The sequence below is a fragment of the Chiroxiphia lanceolata genome, chromosome 26 (assembly GCF_009829145.1).
Source record: "Chiroxiphia lanceolata isolate bChiLan1 chromosome 26, bChiLan1.pri, whole genome shotgun sequence".
NCBI lineage: Eukaryota > Metazoa > Chordata > Aves > Passeriformes > Pipridae > Chiroxiphia > Chiroxiphia lanceolata.
The window spans coordinates 2,102,626-2,118,374 of record NC_045662.1 but is presented as its reverse complement, the minus strand read 5'-3'; the positions used below and the strand labels follow the sequence as shown (position 1 = coordinate 2,118,374).

General features: G+C 45.3%; 1 protein-coding gene across 6 annotated transcripts in view; it reads left to right on the top strand.

Moving 5' to 3' along the window:
- The window catches only part of CDC27 (cell division cycle 27), a 31,746-nt gene extending 18,098 nt beyond the window's left edge, over nt 1-13,648 (top strand). For 3 of the 6 annotated variants that reach the window (XM_032711192.1, XM_032711194.1, XM_032711196.1), the window contains 8 exons: nt 459-631; nt 1,909-2,061; nt 3,337-3,545; nt 4,319-4,436; nt 5,136-5,264; nt 7,020-7,094; nt 8,603-8,783; nt 10,951-13,648. In XM_032711192.1, the coding sequence (XP_032567083.1) occupies nt 459-631; nt 1,909-2,061; nt 3,337-3,545; nt 4,319-4,436; nt 5,136-5,264; nt 7,020-7,094; nt 8,603-8,783; nt 10,951-11,033 (1,121 nt within the window). In that variant the 3' untranslated portion in view covers nt 11,034-13,648. The remainder of the gene's footprint in view (nt 1-458; nt 632-1,908; nt 2,062-3,336; nt 3,546-4,318; nt 4,437-5,135; nt 5,265-7,019; nt 7,095-8,602; nt 8,784-10,950) is intronic. The other 3 variants (XM_032711193.1, XM_032711195.1, XR_004360914.1) reach the window with 2 other exon arrangements.
- The last annotated feature ends 2,101 nt before the right edge of the window (nt 13,649-15,749 follow it).

Below are 15,749 nucleotides of genomic sequence, written 5' to 3'. Positions count from 1 at the left end.
TCAAAGTGGGGTTTATGTGGTCTGTTCTCCCTTCATATTTCCCATTTGTTTAAAAACAAGTTCTTTATTGAGACTGTGAGAAAAATCTTAGGCAAACTGCTGAAGCCCTCCCTTTTGGCTCAGCAGTGTTTCCAGGCAGCAGGAAGATGTGTATCCATGGCTACCACGTGGAAACTGTGCTCAGACCCAGTGAAATGCTTGAAAAGCTGCTGGAAATGCAGAATTCCTTTTGCCCTGAGCTCCAGAGTTCCTTAGGAACTCGTTACCATCTGACTTCCCTCCCAGAGGTTGATATTCAGAATATCGTGCCCAGGTTCGGAGTGTCTAAGGCTGTGTTTGGAAAGAGGCAAATCCCAGAGCCTTTGGGAGAGCTTTTGGGATGAGCAGCTTCGAGGAAATAAATCTCAGCTGTTCTTCTTTTCCTTTGCCACTCTTTACTTACTGTGTTTTTCTCCCAGAAGGTTTGATGAGCCTTCTCCGGGACATGGGGAAGGGTTATTTGGCCTTGTGTTCCTACAACTGCAAGGAAGCGATAAATATCCTGAGCCATCTGCCCTCCCACCACTACTACACGGGCTGGGTGCTGTGCCAAATTGGGAGAGCCTACTTTGAGCTGGCAGAGTACATGCAGGTAGGACCTGGGGGGGGGGGTTGGTTTTCCTCTTTCCACTTTCCTTTGGCAGTTTTTTGCCTGAAACCTGCGGAATTCCCGCGAAATCTGTGCCAAGTTTGCAGTTGTGATAAGTGTGGAAATATGAAGGTTATAGATGGGAATGGGTTTAGGTGTTGAATCTGCATCAGTAGAGCTTCATCACTGAGCTTTCCTGAAGGTTTCTTTTCATATTATTTGATCTTGCACCCAACTGTTGGGGTCTCCTGCTCGTCTCTCCCCATCAGCTGTGCTGATGGAACTGGTTGTACAGTGTTGGAAATCAGATCACTGAAACAATCTGAGCCCTAAACCAAAAACCTCCTCTGTGTTTTAGTTCATTCAGATCACATCAGTGACCCAGTTTCCCTTTCAGCCTCAGCAGCACTGGCACAGCTGAGGTGGTGGCAAACTGCTTCCAAAACAGAAGTGAGCAGTTCAGGGTAACCCCACAGATTAACTCTCCTTGGCTCTGTTGTTCCTGGCAGCTGATGTGCCCAATTTTTTTCAAATTTTTTTCAAATTTTTAAAACACTTTTTGGCAGAATGTGTGCAGGAGGCAGACCCAGAAGGTTTCAGAGGGGGTTTTTAAACTGTGACATGGAACCCGTTGGGCTGCTTAATAGTTTATTTGCAAAGCTGAGGCTGCAGCTCAAATCCCAGACTGGTTTGGATTGGAAGGGACATAAAGATCCTCCAGTCCCACCTCCTGCCATGGGCAGGGACACCTTCCACCAGCCCAGGTTGCTCCAAGCCCCATCCAGCCTGGCCTTGGACACTTCCAGGGATCCAGGGGCAGCCACAGCTTCTCTGGGCAACCTGTGCCAGGGCCTCCCCACCCTCACAGGGATGGATTCCTTCCCAATATCCCATCTAACCCTGCCCTCTGGCAGTGGGAAGCCATTCCCTGTGTCCTGTCACTATTTATTAGGATGTTTAACAATCATAACTGGCCCATAAGTCTGTTCCTCTCCCTGGTTTTGTGGGGACTGTTTTTGCCTCATTCAAGCGCTGTGACGGAAACGGGAATTCAGTCGGAGTCAGCAGGAGGGAGGACTGGCTGCATTCCTGCTGGCACAGATATCCTGGGACACAGTCAGTTCCTGCTCTGGAAGGGAAAGTCCCAGAACTTGCAGCTCTGTGTAGAACACTTCCAGAGCAGAGAGGCTACTCAGGCTGGACATGAAGCCTTTAACCTTGACCTCTGTGCTCTGCTCTGGTGGTGGAATCTTGGTTTTCAGTTCACTTTCTGTTCTTAGGCTGAGAGAATATTTTCAGAAGTCAGGAGGATTGAAAACTACAGAGTAGAAGGCATGGAGATCTATTCAACCACGCTCTGGCATCTGCAGAAGGATGTTGCCCTTTCAGTTCTTTCCAAGGATTTGACGGACATGGATAAAAACTCACCGGAGGTATCAAATGCTCTGGGTTTGAGGGAGAGAAGGGGAACTGGATGTGGCAAAATCAGTGAGCTCTGAGCTCTAATCGTGTTTTTTCCTGTGGGGATACACCTGAACGTGGCAAAACTGGAGAGGGAGGTGGCAGGATTGTCTTTTGAAGTCTTGATGCCCAAAATGGCTTCTTAAAATTCAAGTATCTGCTCCCAGGGAACAGGTTGAAACCTTTTATGTGTTAATGGTTATTTAAATTTGCATTGGCACCATTCATCCAGGAAGATCATGGGTTAATCAGTCACTCCTGCTGCTGCCAGGGTGCAGAGATAAGGAATATCTTTTTCCTGTACCACCTCTTAATTGCTGTAGTTAATTCACTGGCATTTAAAATATTTGTCCTAGAGTTTATTTGCAGACATGATGTTGCACATTTTTATGCCAAAGTCCATTAAACTGCAGAGTGTCTGTCAGTGTAAAGTCATGAGATACAAAAAGCCAGGAATCAACACCTGGGACCCACAAACTGGGGGCAAAACTGGTGCCACAGTAAAAATCAGAGATATATATATTTATAAAGGTGCTCTTAAGAGTTGAGAAAAGAGTAGAGGATATTGGGATTTTTTTGTTGTTGTTATTGGAGGAGAGAATTCCTGTTCACATTGTCATTAGCTTGTCTAAGAGTGGAAAAACCAAACCCAGTGAAGCAGCTGGGGGTTGCAGTGAGATAGGCTGGAGAGAGGGAAATGCAGCTTCTAATCCAAGGAGTGGAGAACAGTTATGTAGTTTGGCACTGAGGCTGAAAATCTGGGGGAAGGGAGTGACCCCAGGCTGTGATGCTTCCCAGTCTCTGCTGGTTCCTGTGCAGGAGGGAAAGGGGAGGTTGCTGCTAAAATTTTTCCCCTGCAGGTTTCCAGATTTGTCACTTAAGAGTGAAAGTACCATCTGCCCCTTCATTATTCTTAAATATCAAAGATGGTTTATTTTTGGCCTTTTCAGCTTCAAAAGCTTTAGTCATTAGTCATCAAAGGATCTAATTGGCACAGACTTGTCGAGTGTCCTCAGATTCTCCATTTCTGTGTTTCAGCTTGGCTGTTTATTTATTTTATGAGGTGTGTTTAGGCCTGTTTTTGCCTCACAGGAATGAGACTGAACTGTTGATTTATTACTGTTATTTTTTTAATCTAGGAGGAATTTATTTCTAATTATGTAAAGCAGTGTGGAAAAATGTGTTCAGCTCAGATTTAGTCACTCTGAGCTGCAGAAAGGATTCCAACCCTGTCCTGTTTTTCCCAGGCCTGGTGTGCTGCAGGAAACTGTTTCAGCCTCCAAAGGGAGCATGACATTGCAATCAAGTTCTTCCAGAGAGCCATCCAGGTGGATCCAAACTATGCCTATGCCTACACCCTGCTGGGACACGAGTTTGTGCTGACAGAGGAACTGGACAAAGCCCTGGCTTGTTTCAGAAATGCAATCAGAGTCAACCCCAGGCACTATAACGCGTGGTAGGTTTGGGTTTATCCCCTGCTGTTCTGTGGGATACAAGATCCCTTCAGGAGGAATATCTTCTGGATGCTGCCACTGCTGTGATTTCATAGAATCCCAGGGTGGTTTGGGTTGGAAGGGACCTTAAAGCTCATCCCCATGAGCAGGGACACCTCCCACTAGCCCAGGTTGCTCCAACCTGTCCTTGGACACTTCCAGGGGTGGGGAGTCCACAACCAACTTCCCACTCCTCTCTCAGAAGAGAGCAAAGCTGTTCCTGCAGAAGATGTGGGATTCATGTCTTTATTAAACTACTTTCACAAGGAGGGCAAAAAAATTGGAGTTTTTTGATTTTTCCCAGGTCTTTTAGACTGTATTACCCCAGCTCTTCTGTTCTGCTGTGCAGCATTCCTCGTGCATCCAGTTATTTTTTCCTCACTTGAAGTTCAGTGAGGAACTCAGCCCCTTCATACCTTGGGACACAGTTAATTTCTTAAAGCTTTTTAATATATAAAGCACTAAAAGTTAAATTTGTGAGTGTAAGTCACTTAGTCTTTAACTGTTGTATTCCTTTTAATTTGTGGCTGTTTAGCCAGTCTTCCTGGAGTTCTTCAGCTGCCCAATTGATAAAGAAAACCAAGTAAATTTCAGATACAGCTTTTCCCCCAAGAAATCCCTTCCCACCCTGGGTTGGCAGGTCTAGAAACCATTCCTGCCACGTCACATTCACTGCCAAGAGCTAATTGGATTAAAATACAAGTGTTACTTAACAGAATTGTTTCTGTGCTCGCAGGTACGGGCTAGGAATGATTTATTACAAACAGGAGAAATTCAGTTTAGCAGAAATGCATTTCCAGAAAGCACTTGATATCAACCCTCAGAGCTCAGTCCTGCTGTGTCACATCGGAGTAGTAAGTAATTGTACTTTATCCTTGGCTTCTCATCCTGTACTTTGCAGGAGAAAAATCACTTTTGCAGCTTTTGGGAGTGCAGTGATTTCTGTCCTGGCTCTGTGTCCTCTTTGCCTTTTTATTCCAGGCAGGTGTAGATGTGACAACCCACTCCTTGGGCCACTTTATGCCAAGTGGAATTAATTAACAGGCCATATGCAGGAGGCCTCAGGCACCACCCCTCAGTTCAATTTATGGGGCTGTTTGAAAAGTCAGTCGTGTGTCCCTCTGCTCCTGCAGTCCTGAAAAACCCGTGGCCTCGCTGGCAAATCCTGCTCACAGAGTTGGGAAATAATTCTTGGATGTTAAGTCTGTGTGGGAGTGAGGGGTGGTGACCTGCTGGCTCTCATTTTCCTGCTCTGTGGCACCAAAACTGTGTCAGATCCGACAGGGACTGTGGCTGCTTCTCCCTTAAATACAGAGGAAGACTTTGTGTTCACTCCTGGTCAGAGGTTAAATGATTTCTGCAAGGCCTTGGGTGGGGAGAAGGTTTTGGGGTGGAGACAAAGTGGATTTTAATTCCTGTGAGGAAACCTGTTAAACCTTGGTCTGGAATTGGGCCAATATTATTTTTAAAGGATCAGAATGTAAGCAGAGTCCCTGCCTGGCAGCTGAGCTGTTATTTTCCCATTTCAAAATCGTTCTCCCTTTCTGTGACAGGTCCAACATGCACTGAAAAAATCTGAGAAGGCTTTGGACACGTTGAACAAAGCCATAAACATCGACCCCAAGAACCCCCTATGCAAATTCCACAGAGCCTCGGTGTTGTTTGCAAATGAGAAGTACAAGGTGAGGTTTGGGGCTCCTGGCAACCTTCAGCTGCCTTGGAATTCCTGTGGCTGGGAATGGGGATGCCCTGGAAGCTGAATGTTTACAGAACACTCTGGGGAGCATCAGGGCTTGCAGGAGGAGCCTGAGACCTGTGAAATATCTGCTTTGCAAAGTGCCACCTTCACCAAGGGAACTGTATTAAGTTTTTTCGTTATAATAAAATCTGGGGCCAACAGATTTTTATTTTATTTATTCTAATTATTTTATTACTCTAACTATTTTTATTATTATTAATTTTAAAAATTATTTCTATATTTATACCTTATATATGTTTAATTTCTTACATGTTTATGTTGTTATTACTTTATTCTGACCCATTATCATGAGTTTATACTAAATTACCAAAAAAAACCTCAACAAACTGCCCCATATCCAGTTACAGCATCAGAAACCAGCTATTTCAAAGGTTGTGTTATGGAGGGAAAAATCAGAAGTTAAGCAGTTTTGGGCTGATCCCCTGATGACCTGAACCCTGTTTAGAAGAAGAGAAGATCTTCCCACAGTCTCATTCCAGTGACTTTTCCTCTGACCTGTTTTTTTTTTGGCCACAGAAAACAAGCCCCAGTCTGGTTTTTAAACCTTACTTCAGAAATGTGTGTGCACATGCAAAGGGAAAACTTTACTTAAAACTTCTTATTTTAATTCATAACTGAATAAATTAATTATAAAATGTGTGAAGATTAAGGACTTAATTGCCCATTCATAGATATTTTTCCTCTGCTTTTACATTTTGAAAACAAAATATAATAGTCCACTATCTTATTGCCCCTGTGCTGGTGAAGGAATTTTTTGACCCTGGTGAAGCAGTGAAATAAAAGTTTTGGGCTCTTTCTTTCCCAGGCTCAGACTTACAAGACTGAAGTTGTGCTGTTCACATAAACTGCATAAAACTTAATGAACTGTCTTGGCCTTTAGCACCAGTGCTGAGGGAACTTGGACAGTGGGATAAATGTTGCTGCTGTTGGGTAAAGGAATGTGGGTTTACACTTTAATTTCTGTGGCAAACCCCAACTTGAAACTGTGTTCACATGAGCAGGTTTTAGGGGATTGAATGGAACTTTTATAACTAAAACCAATATTTATTTCCAACTGCAGACTAAGTATTTTTATGTTGAATTTCTTTGTGATGCCAGGTGACTGTCACAGCAGAATAAGTAGCTCCAGCATCAACAATTACTTTAATAGTAAAGTAGAAGTCTGACTAAATATTTTGGGTTTCAAATGCATAATAGAAACAGAGTCTCTTGTAGAAGTCCCCAAAATGCACATTTAAACCCAGAATTTTTCAAAAGCATAGGCTTGAGACTAGTACATACACCCCAAAATACATCACTGTTATGTTTTAGAAGTTCCACTGATTATCCACTGTGAACACACTGCCAGCTGCTTGTCTTCTGCCCTGTTCAGCCTTGCTGGGATCAAGACATTTTATATCAGAGTTTAGATATTGTAGGAGACCAAAGCCCAAAAAACTTGCTCTGTTTCTGCAATAATGGGGCTATAATATGCTGCAAGTTTTAAATGAGAAACTAATTGAAAAGGAATTTTAGATGCTTCTCATGAGACTGTGCTGTTGTTCTTGATGGAATAAGCTGGATGGAAATGCCAACATTAATTTCTTATTAAATTAATAAGTCACAGTTTGGTGATGTCACAACTGGTTGCAGATCTCTGGCCTGTACTCACTACACTTTTTTTTCCCCTTCCTTTCAGTCAGCTTTACAAGAACTTGAAGAATTGAAGCAGATTGTTCCCAAAGAGTCTCTTGTTTACTTTTTAATAGGAAAGGTAGGTAAAACCTCACTGTGATCACAAGTTCTTTGGTTTCCTTTGCTGCTTAATGAGAAAATGGGATGCCTGTCACTAAGCTGCTTCCACTTGGAGCAGTATTCTAAAAATTCCCAAAGCTTTAAATAAGGCTTAGTGCTCACAGGTTTATTATGGATCAGCTTTTAAATGCAGAGGACAGTTAAAGAGAGCTGGAGGCTGTTCCTGTGATAAAACAAACCAAGGAAAAAATCACCCAGGCCAGTGTTACTTTTTGCCTGCTTTGATTTTACCACTGTCAACTGAAAAAATAATTAATTTTAAAAAGCTTTCATGGAGTGGCCTGGGTTGGAAGGGACTCTAAAGATCCTCCAGTGCCACCCCCTGCCATGGGCAGGGACACCTTCCACCAGCCCAGGTTGCTCCAAGCCCTATCCAGCCTGGCCTTGGACACTTCCAGGGATCCAGGGGCAGCCACAGCTTCTCTGGGCACCCTGTGCCAGGGCCTCCCCACCCTCCCAGGGAAGGATTCCTTCCCAAAATCCCATCTAACCCTGTCCTCTGGCAGTTTGAAGCCATTCCCTGTGTCCTGTCCCTCCAGACCCTTGGAAACAGTCTCTCTCCATGTTTCTTGTAGCCCCTTTAGGCCCTGGAAGGATATAAAATACATATAAACTGATCTCTAAATTGGTCCTGATAAAGATATTTCACTGAAAAGGGACACATGGCTGTGTCATCACCACTGCATCTGTCCCTGGAAATGGAATTCTGTCCAGACTTGATGCTTAGAACAGCAATGATGTTAGCAGTGGAAATCCTTAAAATTTGGAGGGGTAGCCCATCCACCAGCAGAGTTGATTATTTGCAGCTGTACCTATTAAATATTGAATCACATTCCAGTGCATTGTGTCAGAAATCCTGAATAAGAAATAATTGCTTTTTTTTTTTTTTTGGTTTGAAATGCCAGAGGAGTGACCTGGTGACAGAAATCCTCCTTTCCCACCCCCTTCTCTGCTATGGAACTTTAAATAACTCCTGCACTTGGAAACAACCAGACAAACCTCTGGCACAGTCCTGGAGAACCCTCAGTCAGCAAGATTTCTTTATTTTTTTTAAAGTAGAGAGAGATAAAAGGGTTTGGGCTGAAATGTGTTGATTGGTGTTTGTCCAGGAGTAGCTGGACCCCTAAACTGACATTAGACTTGCCATGTCTTGATGAATTTAAATACTTTCACTGTTTAAATGTTTAACACAGATAAATTATTTGCTCATCTGCCCTTAATGATAAGGAATCAGTGAGCTGCTGATTTAATTTAATTTTTGGATGGAAATGCTCTTTCTACACATAGTTATTATTTCCTTTGGGACTCATATAATAACTTTTTCATCCCTTCCCTCTCTTGCTTTTCATAAAACACCAGTTCACTGTGGCTTGGTACATTTGTTGCCCAAACCTTCAAGCAGCAGCTTCGTGTAAATGGAGCCTTTTCTGCTTTCTTTTCTTTTTTTTTTTTTTAATTGATTTTCAGGTTTATAAAAAACTGGGTCAAACCCATTTGGCCCTAATGAACTTCTCCTGGGCCATGGACTTGGATCCCAAAGGAGCCAACAACCAGATCAAAGAGGCCATTGATAAACGTTACCTTCCTGATGATGAGGAGCCAATAACTCGAGAGGAGCAAATCAGTGAATGTTACCCCTATGAATCAGGTTTGTATTCCCAACCCCTGGTCATTTAAGGAGGTTTTTCCCACTCACTTGTAGGAAGAATCCCAGGTTTAATAAGTGAAACGTTCTGCTCAGCAAGTAAGAACTCCAGAGGCTCTTCCTTCAGCAGGATCCCTTCATTTTTCCTGCTCTGGGACATTTCTTTAGGTGTATTAGGGCAGAGATTGTGATAACTGTAAATTCCTGCAAATCATGAGGGCTATAATATCATCCCAGGAGAGCAAGACCTTCCCAGGGCTGCACATATTCCATCATAAAGCATCAAATCATTCCAAAGTAACTGAAAGGCAACTGAAATTTGTCAGGAATTTAAAATGGATGTTGGGTGAAAATGCTTGGTGTGCTAAACATAAAAGGTGGCTTTTGATGGAAGCCATGGAAGCAGTTTGGTTTGAATGAAGAGAAAATAAAATAAAAACACTTTGGGGAATAATCCATGAAAAAGGAGTAGCCCAGGTTTGTCTTCTCTCAGCTTTTAATTATGAGTTTAAATTCCTTTGAGAATCATAAGTGTTGACCTCTTTGCAGACTGAGGTAGAGGTAGAAAATAAATGCTGATAAGCAATTTAATTCTTTTCCTGAAGAGAAGAAAATATAGCAGGGCTGGGATTCTTATTAATAAACATATTGTCCTGCAATTCCAGATCCTCAGCTGAAAAAGTAGGAAAAGTTGACAGCTGTCTATCACATTGATTTTTTTTTTTTTTTTTTAATTGATCCTGTGTGCTTTTTAATATGGGAAACTTACCCTGCACTGCTCTTCCTGAAGTATCCATCTTTTTTTTTTTTCCTGCTACTGGAATTGGGTTAATTTAAAGCCCCAGCTCACTGGGGCTGAGCATGTTCTGACCAGGAGATGGAGACAGAGACTGGAACTGATGAGCAGCACAAAAAAAAGAACAAAAACAAAAACAAAAACAAAACAAAAAAAAAAAAAAAAAAAAAAAAAAACAACCAACCAACAAAAAAAAACCCCAAAAAAAAAAACCAAGCAAAAAAACCAACAGCTTAATTTGTCCAATAAATGTAAACAAAACCAAAGTGTTGGGCTGTGTGCCACAGTCCAGCCTCCCTGACTGTGCAGAGAGACTGTCCCAGAGTTCCACAGCCTCAGCTGAACGAATCTCTTGGGATACATGAGACAAACTGAAGTAATTTAAGGTAGTTCTGGGGAAAGGGAGAAATTGTTTGGAATATTTTGGGTAGTTTAAGGCATTTTGGGCATTAAATTGCCCCCTGGGGGACTGACTGTGTCTGTTGTGCAGAAACCTGGAGTGTTTTCTTTAAACCAGTAAAGTGCCTCTGTGTTTCTCCACATGAAACAATTGAGTATTTGGGAATTTACAGTTAATTTCCTCGATTGTGCTCTGGAGAGCAGAGTCCAGTCACATTCCTGTGTGGGAAGAACAACCCATCATTAGATATTTGCCTTTGTTCTGACCTTAACAGGCATAGAAGTTCAGTATTTAAGGGTGGCCTTAGGTACTGTGTGGCATGTTCTGTGTCAGGGGAGCAGGGAGAGCTGCCCAACCCTCCTGAGGTAATTTTGGGATCCTCCATGGATCCCTCCCTGAGCAGTGCTGGAGGTTGCAGGCATTTCACAGAATGGGGCCAAGCAGTGGGTTTTGTTAACGTGCTTTGTGGTTTATTGGTGTGTACTTTGTGTGAATTCCTTTGGAAATTCATTTAGGGTCAAGGAGCAATGGGTTCAAAGTGAAAGAAGGGAGATTTGGGTGAGATATTGGGAAGGAATCCTTCCCTGGGAGGGTGGGGAGGCCCTGGCACAGGTTGCCCAGAGAAGCTGTGGCTGCCCCTGGATCCCTGGAAGTGTCCAAGGCCAGGTTGGACAGGGCTTGGAGCACCCTGGGCTGGTGGGAGGTGTCCCTGCCCATGGCAGGGGATGGACTGAGATGAGCTTTGAGGTCCCTTCCCACCCAAACCATTCCAGGTGTCTGTGATTTCTTTAGACCCCTTCAAGCTGTCAGGGCTCAGCTTTTGAAGGAAAACGGGAGAAGCCACATGACTTTAAAACACTTGGAGGGGGGAAGCCCAAACCTGTTGCTTTTGAGGTGCTGGAGAAGGTTGTGGGGGGATCCTGGCAGTGAACCAGCCCCGTGGGGTCTGACCCTCCGTGTCCCTCTGTCTGCAGTTGGCACAGACGAGTCCCAGGAGAGCAGCATGACGGACGCGGACGACACTCAGCTCCACGCGGTGGAAAGCGATGAATTTTAACCTCCAAGAGCCACTGTCTGAGCTTGAGTGTGTGTGACTGGTACTGTCGTGTCCTCCCCTTCCTCTGCATCCTGGGTCTTCACCTCTCTGAGCCAGCACTGTCGTCGACCTCCACTGACACCACGAGTGCACCTCAGCCCCGACCTGTCCCAGGGTCCGTGGCAGTGCAATATCCAGCTGCTGCTGAGTCTCACTACTTGGCTCTTACACATTTATCAAAGTGACTGAGGAAGAAATGCTGGTTTTGGACTCCCCTTTGCTGGAAAAAAATATCATGGAAGACAGACTTGTGGTTTGCTGTATGGAAGGCGGTAGATGTGGGGATAGTACTAATGACGAGGTGTCTTGTTCTTTTTCCAGAAATGTGTCTTAGTTTGGGTCTTTCTTGGTAAGCAGAGTGCTGAACCTCATTTCCAAGTTCTCCAAGGACAGTGGTGACAAACAGGACTTTTGCATATTGTAGTGTTTAACTTAAATGCCAGGGAGTGTCCATGACCTTAAAGCTGCAGTGTCTCCAGTGAGCAAACACAGGACGGGGAGCGTGTCCCACCACGGAAAACACCCCGTGGCCCTGCTTAGAGTGCAAACTGCAGGAGAATCACATGGCAGGATCAAAGCTTTCATCAAATGCTTTCATGTTCTAACCATGAATTAATTTATTCACCCGGTTTGGGAAAGGTCAGTGTTTACTTTGTACTTGAGTCAGCACCACCTCGCTTCGTTCTTCGTACACCCCTTGACTTGTTCTTCCCCTCTTGAGAATAAAAATTAATAAAGGGCAAAATCAAGAGACAAACGAGATACAAGTGTAATGTGACAACATCAAACCCTTAATCCTGAGAGACTGGGAAGACTGTGGAAGCCTTAATACAATCAGAACCTTGGTCCAACACCTCCAATAACTGTCTCGGGTTAGTATCTCATTAGACCTGTGATCACTTCTAAAACTCTTTTGTAAAGTGTGGTCCAAGCAGGATGCAAAAATGTGCAATTATCAGTCTTTTTCCTTATTTTTTTTTTTAAGCTGTTCTTTCAGTTTCTCACTCCAGGAACACTTTCCTTTTCTCCAGGGGCTGTTTCTTTGAGGAGGAAGCTGCACCACATTAGCAAGTCCAAACTGCTCTCTGTAGCCTCCTGCAGCAGCAATTGGTGCCCTTTGTGCAGTGATGACAAAGAAAGTGTATGATATAAGCAGTTTTAAAGAGCAATTTATGCCTAATAAATTGGGAATGATACAAATTTCATAGCAATGTATTTGTTGTGATCAGTCTTAATTTTTTTTTAAAGATCTATTAGTTTTTAGGGGTCTCTTAGTTACCTTTACACTTCAATTTCTTTTAAATTGTCCTTGGGACATGAGGGACATCATCTGTCCCAGCTCCTCTCTGCTCAGAAGCCACATGGACACCTTTACCCTTTGAAAAATCATTCCCAAGTTCAGAGCAAAAATAGAAATTCTCTGGTTCGTTGGTGTTTTTTGAGGTTGGAGGATGAGCAGGGGAAAACAGGCTTCAACCCCCCTCACAGTGTGAAAAGGAATCTCCAAAGTCTGAGGAACAATAAGACACTGAAGGAGCTTTGTGCCTCTGCCACATCCCTGTGCTGGGGCTGGAAGGTCGAGGGATTGACTGGAAAATCACGGCTGGTTGGGGCTGGATTGAGAGTCCCAGCTCTCACCCCCCTCCTGGGGCTGCAGCTGTCAGGGGTGATTCCCCTTCCTGCAGAGTCTTCCCTGAGGAAGGCTCAGGGCTCAGGTTTCCTGAGGGGCACCTGTGGCACAGCTCTGAGTTCCTCTGTCTCTCCTGGGGTGGTTTTCCCACCCAGCTGCAGCTTCCCAGCACATCCCTGGCGTGGAGGAGTCCGAGCAGCACCTCACTGTAAGGTCTGGAGGCAGCACTTGTGGAATGCCACTAATTAATGTGTTAATTGGCTTCCTTTTGGTTCCCAGCAGGTTTTCCAAAGCAGGAGGAAGCAGGTGCTATTCCCTTGTCCGTAACAAGTGGTGGTGTTTAGGTGGGGACCAGAGATCCTGGAATCTAAAGGGCTTTTTCCCTTTTCTTCTGTTCCCTAAAAAAATGAAATAAAACTTCCAACCCTCTGGAAAAAGCTCTTAATTCAGCTGGGATCTGACAAGGATATTCATGTTACCTGCAAGGTTTAATACATAAAACCATCCCTGGCTTTACCTGTACATCATACCTGGAAGGGATTTTCCTTTTTTCTCCAAGAATCCCGAGTCACATTTAACCCTTGCTGCTATTTTACCTTCTAAGGAGAAACACAAGATTATTATTGAATGACTAAAATTTGGCTCTTTGAGGAGGGACAGGGAGGAAGAGTCCGAGCATGGAGGCACTGGCAGCCAGGTGAGAGCAAGTGTCCACTGAAAAGAATTTCTTACAACAAAACTATGGAAAAAAAATGCAAAGTGTGGGTGTGGTGTTACTATTTGCATTGAAACAATGTAATTTGTCCTTTTTTTTTTTTTTGGCTTTTCTTGACTTTTTATTTCAAAAATTGTACAGTCTTAGGGGGGAAAAAAAAGTCTTTTCTGTTAATATATTTGCGATTCATTAAAGGATGTGGAAAATCCAAATAAACTACTTTTAAAAGCAGGTTTAGCCCCAGGTGCTTTGGGATGGGGGGGTGGTATTTGTCCTTCAGGAGGTGGAGAAGTGTGGCAAAGGTTGGGAAGGGTTTAAGGACACACCTCGGGGCACACGGGGGCTGGTTTCTGTCCTGTGCTACCTGGGGATCCACCTGTCACCTGGATCTGCCCCCGGCTTCCAGTCAATGGGCTGGGGTGGAATTTGGGGTGAGGGTGGGGGTGTGACACCTGAGGGGAGGACGTGGAGCTGATGGGAAGAGTCCAGAGGAGACCCCGGAAATGCTCCAAGGGCTGGATCCCTCTGCTCCGGAGCCAGGCTGGGAGAGCTGGGGGGGTTCACCTGGAGAAGAGAAGGATCCAGGGAGACCTGAGAGCCCCTTCCAGGGCCTAAAGGGGCTCCAGGAGAGCTGGAGAGGGGCTGGGGACAAGGGATGGAGGGACAGGACACAGGGAATGGCTTCCCACTGCCAGAGGACAGGGTCAGATGGGATATTGGGGAGGAATCCTTCCCTGGGAGGGTGGGGAGGTCTTGGCACAGCTGTGGCCGCCCCATCCCTGGAATTGTTGCTGCTTCCATCCTGCAGCGACAGGAGATTCAATAACCTGGGTAAGGGGCAGGTTATTTTTATTTTCACTTTTTCCTGCCTCCCGACACCGTGGCTGCAACTGCTGTCAGTCAGCAGAGAAGTCATTCCTGCCTTGTACTTCCAGAGCTTCCCAGGAAGGTTCGTGGCTGTGCGGGAATTCCTCCTGCTGCAAACAATCATCTCGGATTAAACCTCTCACCGCTCGCTTTTCCCCACAGTATCAACCTAATCCAGTGGTTTTTGAGCGCCGAGTTTGGCTGGAAAAGCGCCTCCGAACTAAACCCTTTCCTCGCTGCCTCCCGCTGTTTTCTCCCGCGTTTCTTTTGATCCCGGACATTTATTATTGTGTCTCACAGTTAAATTCTCCGTAGCCAACTTCCCGCCCGGCAGCAGGAGCCGAGTTGTTCTTCCTGTGTCTCGGTCGCAGCGTCCCCGTGTCGGCTGGAATTCGGGGGATATCGGCTGGAATTCGGGGGATATCGGCTGGAATTCGGGTGATGGAGCCGCGCGGGGCCGTTCGGAGCTGGACTCGTCCTAGTGGTGAACCGGAGCTTTGTTAAGCTGAGCTTTAGGTGCCTGCAGAGAAAGGCAAAGCGTTGCTGGGATTGATTTATGAGCTGCCACACATCGTTCCGGGTCTGAATCCCAGCCATGCAGGGAACACCGGGAGTTGTTTGTGCCTCGGGATTTCCAGCTCGGGGATGTTTTTGGGACCTTTATGAACACCCACAGCTCAGTGGGGCAGCACACTTTGTTCTGTTGTTCATCTCTAACTTTGCTGCTGCAGCATCTTCCTGCTTTCTGTCCCTCTGTCCAAGTCTGTGACTTTATTTGAGCCTGAGCTGATCCAGGAGCAGGAACTGCTTCATCTTCGTTTTTAGTGGAGCAGAAGAACAGGGTTTCTAAGGCAGGGAGCCCTGTATTCCTGATCCTCCAAGGATCAGGGTTTAAAATTCTGAGAACACAGAAAATAAAACTTCCTCTGCTTCTTTTGCTGACCCGTTTTTCAAATCAGTGCTTGTGGAGCACTGGATTTGTCTGCTAGTTTGGGTCCAGCTGCTGTAGAAACCCTGGGAGATGCTTCTGAGTGAGCAGGGACAGGAGGGGACTCTGTCCCTTCCTTGGGGTCACAGCACTGGACCCTGACAGCAAACACCTCCTCAGCCTCTGGGCAGAGTCATGGAGCAAATCCATGATTTGGGAATGCCAGACCCAGAAAAGCCTGTGGAGGTGGAAACAGGATGGAGGGGGGTGAAGGACACTGAGGAGCTGCTGCAGCAGAGACCTGAGACTGATGAGAAATGGGGGAGTGGGCACAGCAGTGACATGTGGGACCTGGGCTGGGGGAATGTCCCCTCCCCAGAGCCAGCTGGGCTGGTTTGAGACTTTACTGGGTTTCTCAGCACTTCAGCAGGAGCTGGGTCACCCCCAGTGCCTCTGCAGCCTCTTGAACATGGGCATCAACACCTTCCACGGCTCTGGCTGCATTTCTGGTCCATCCCTCAGGGTTCTGGGGTCCTG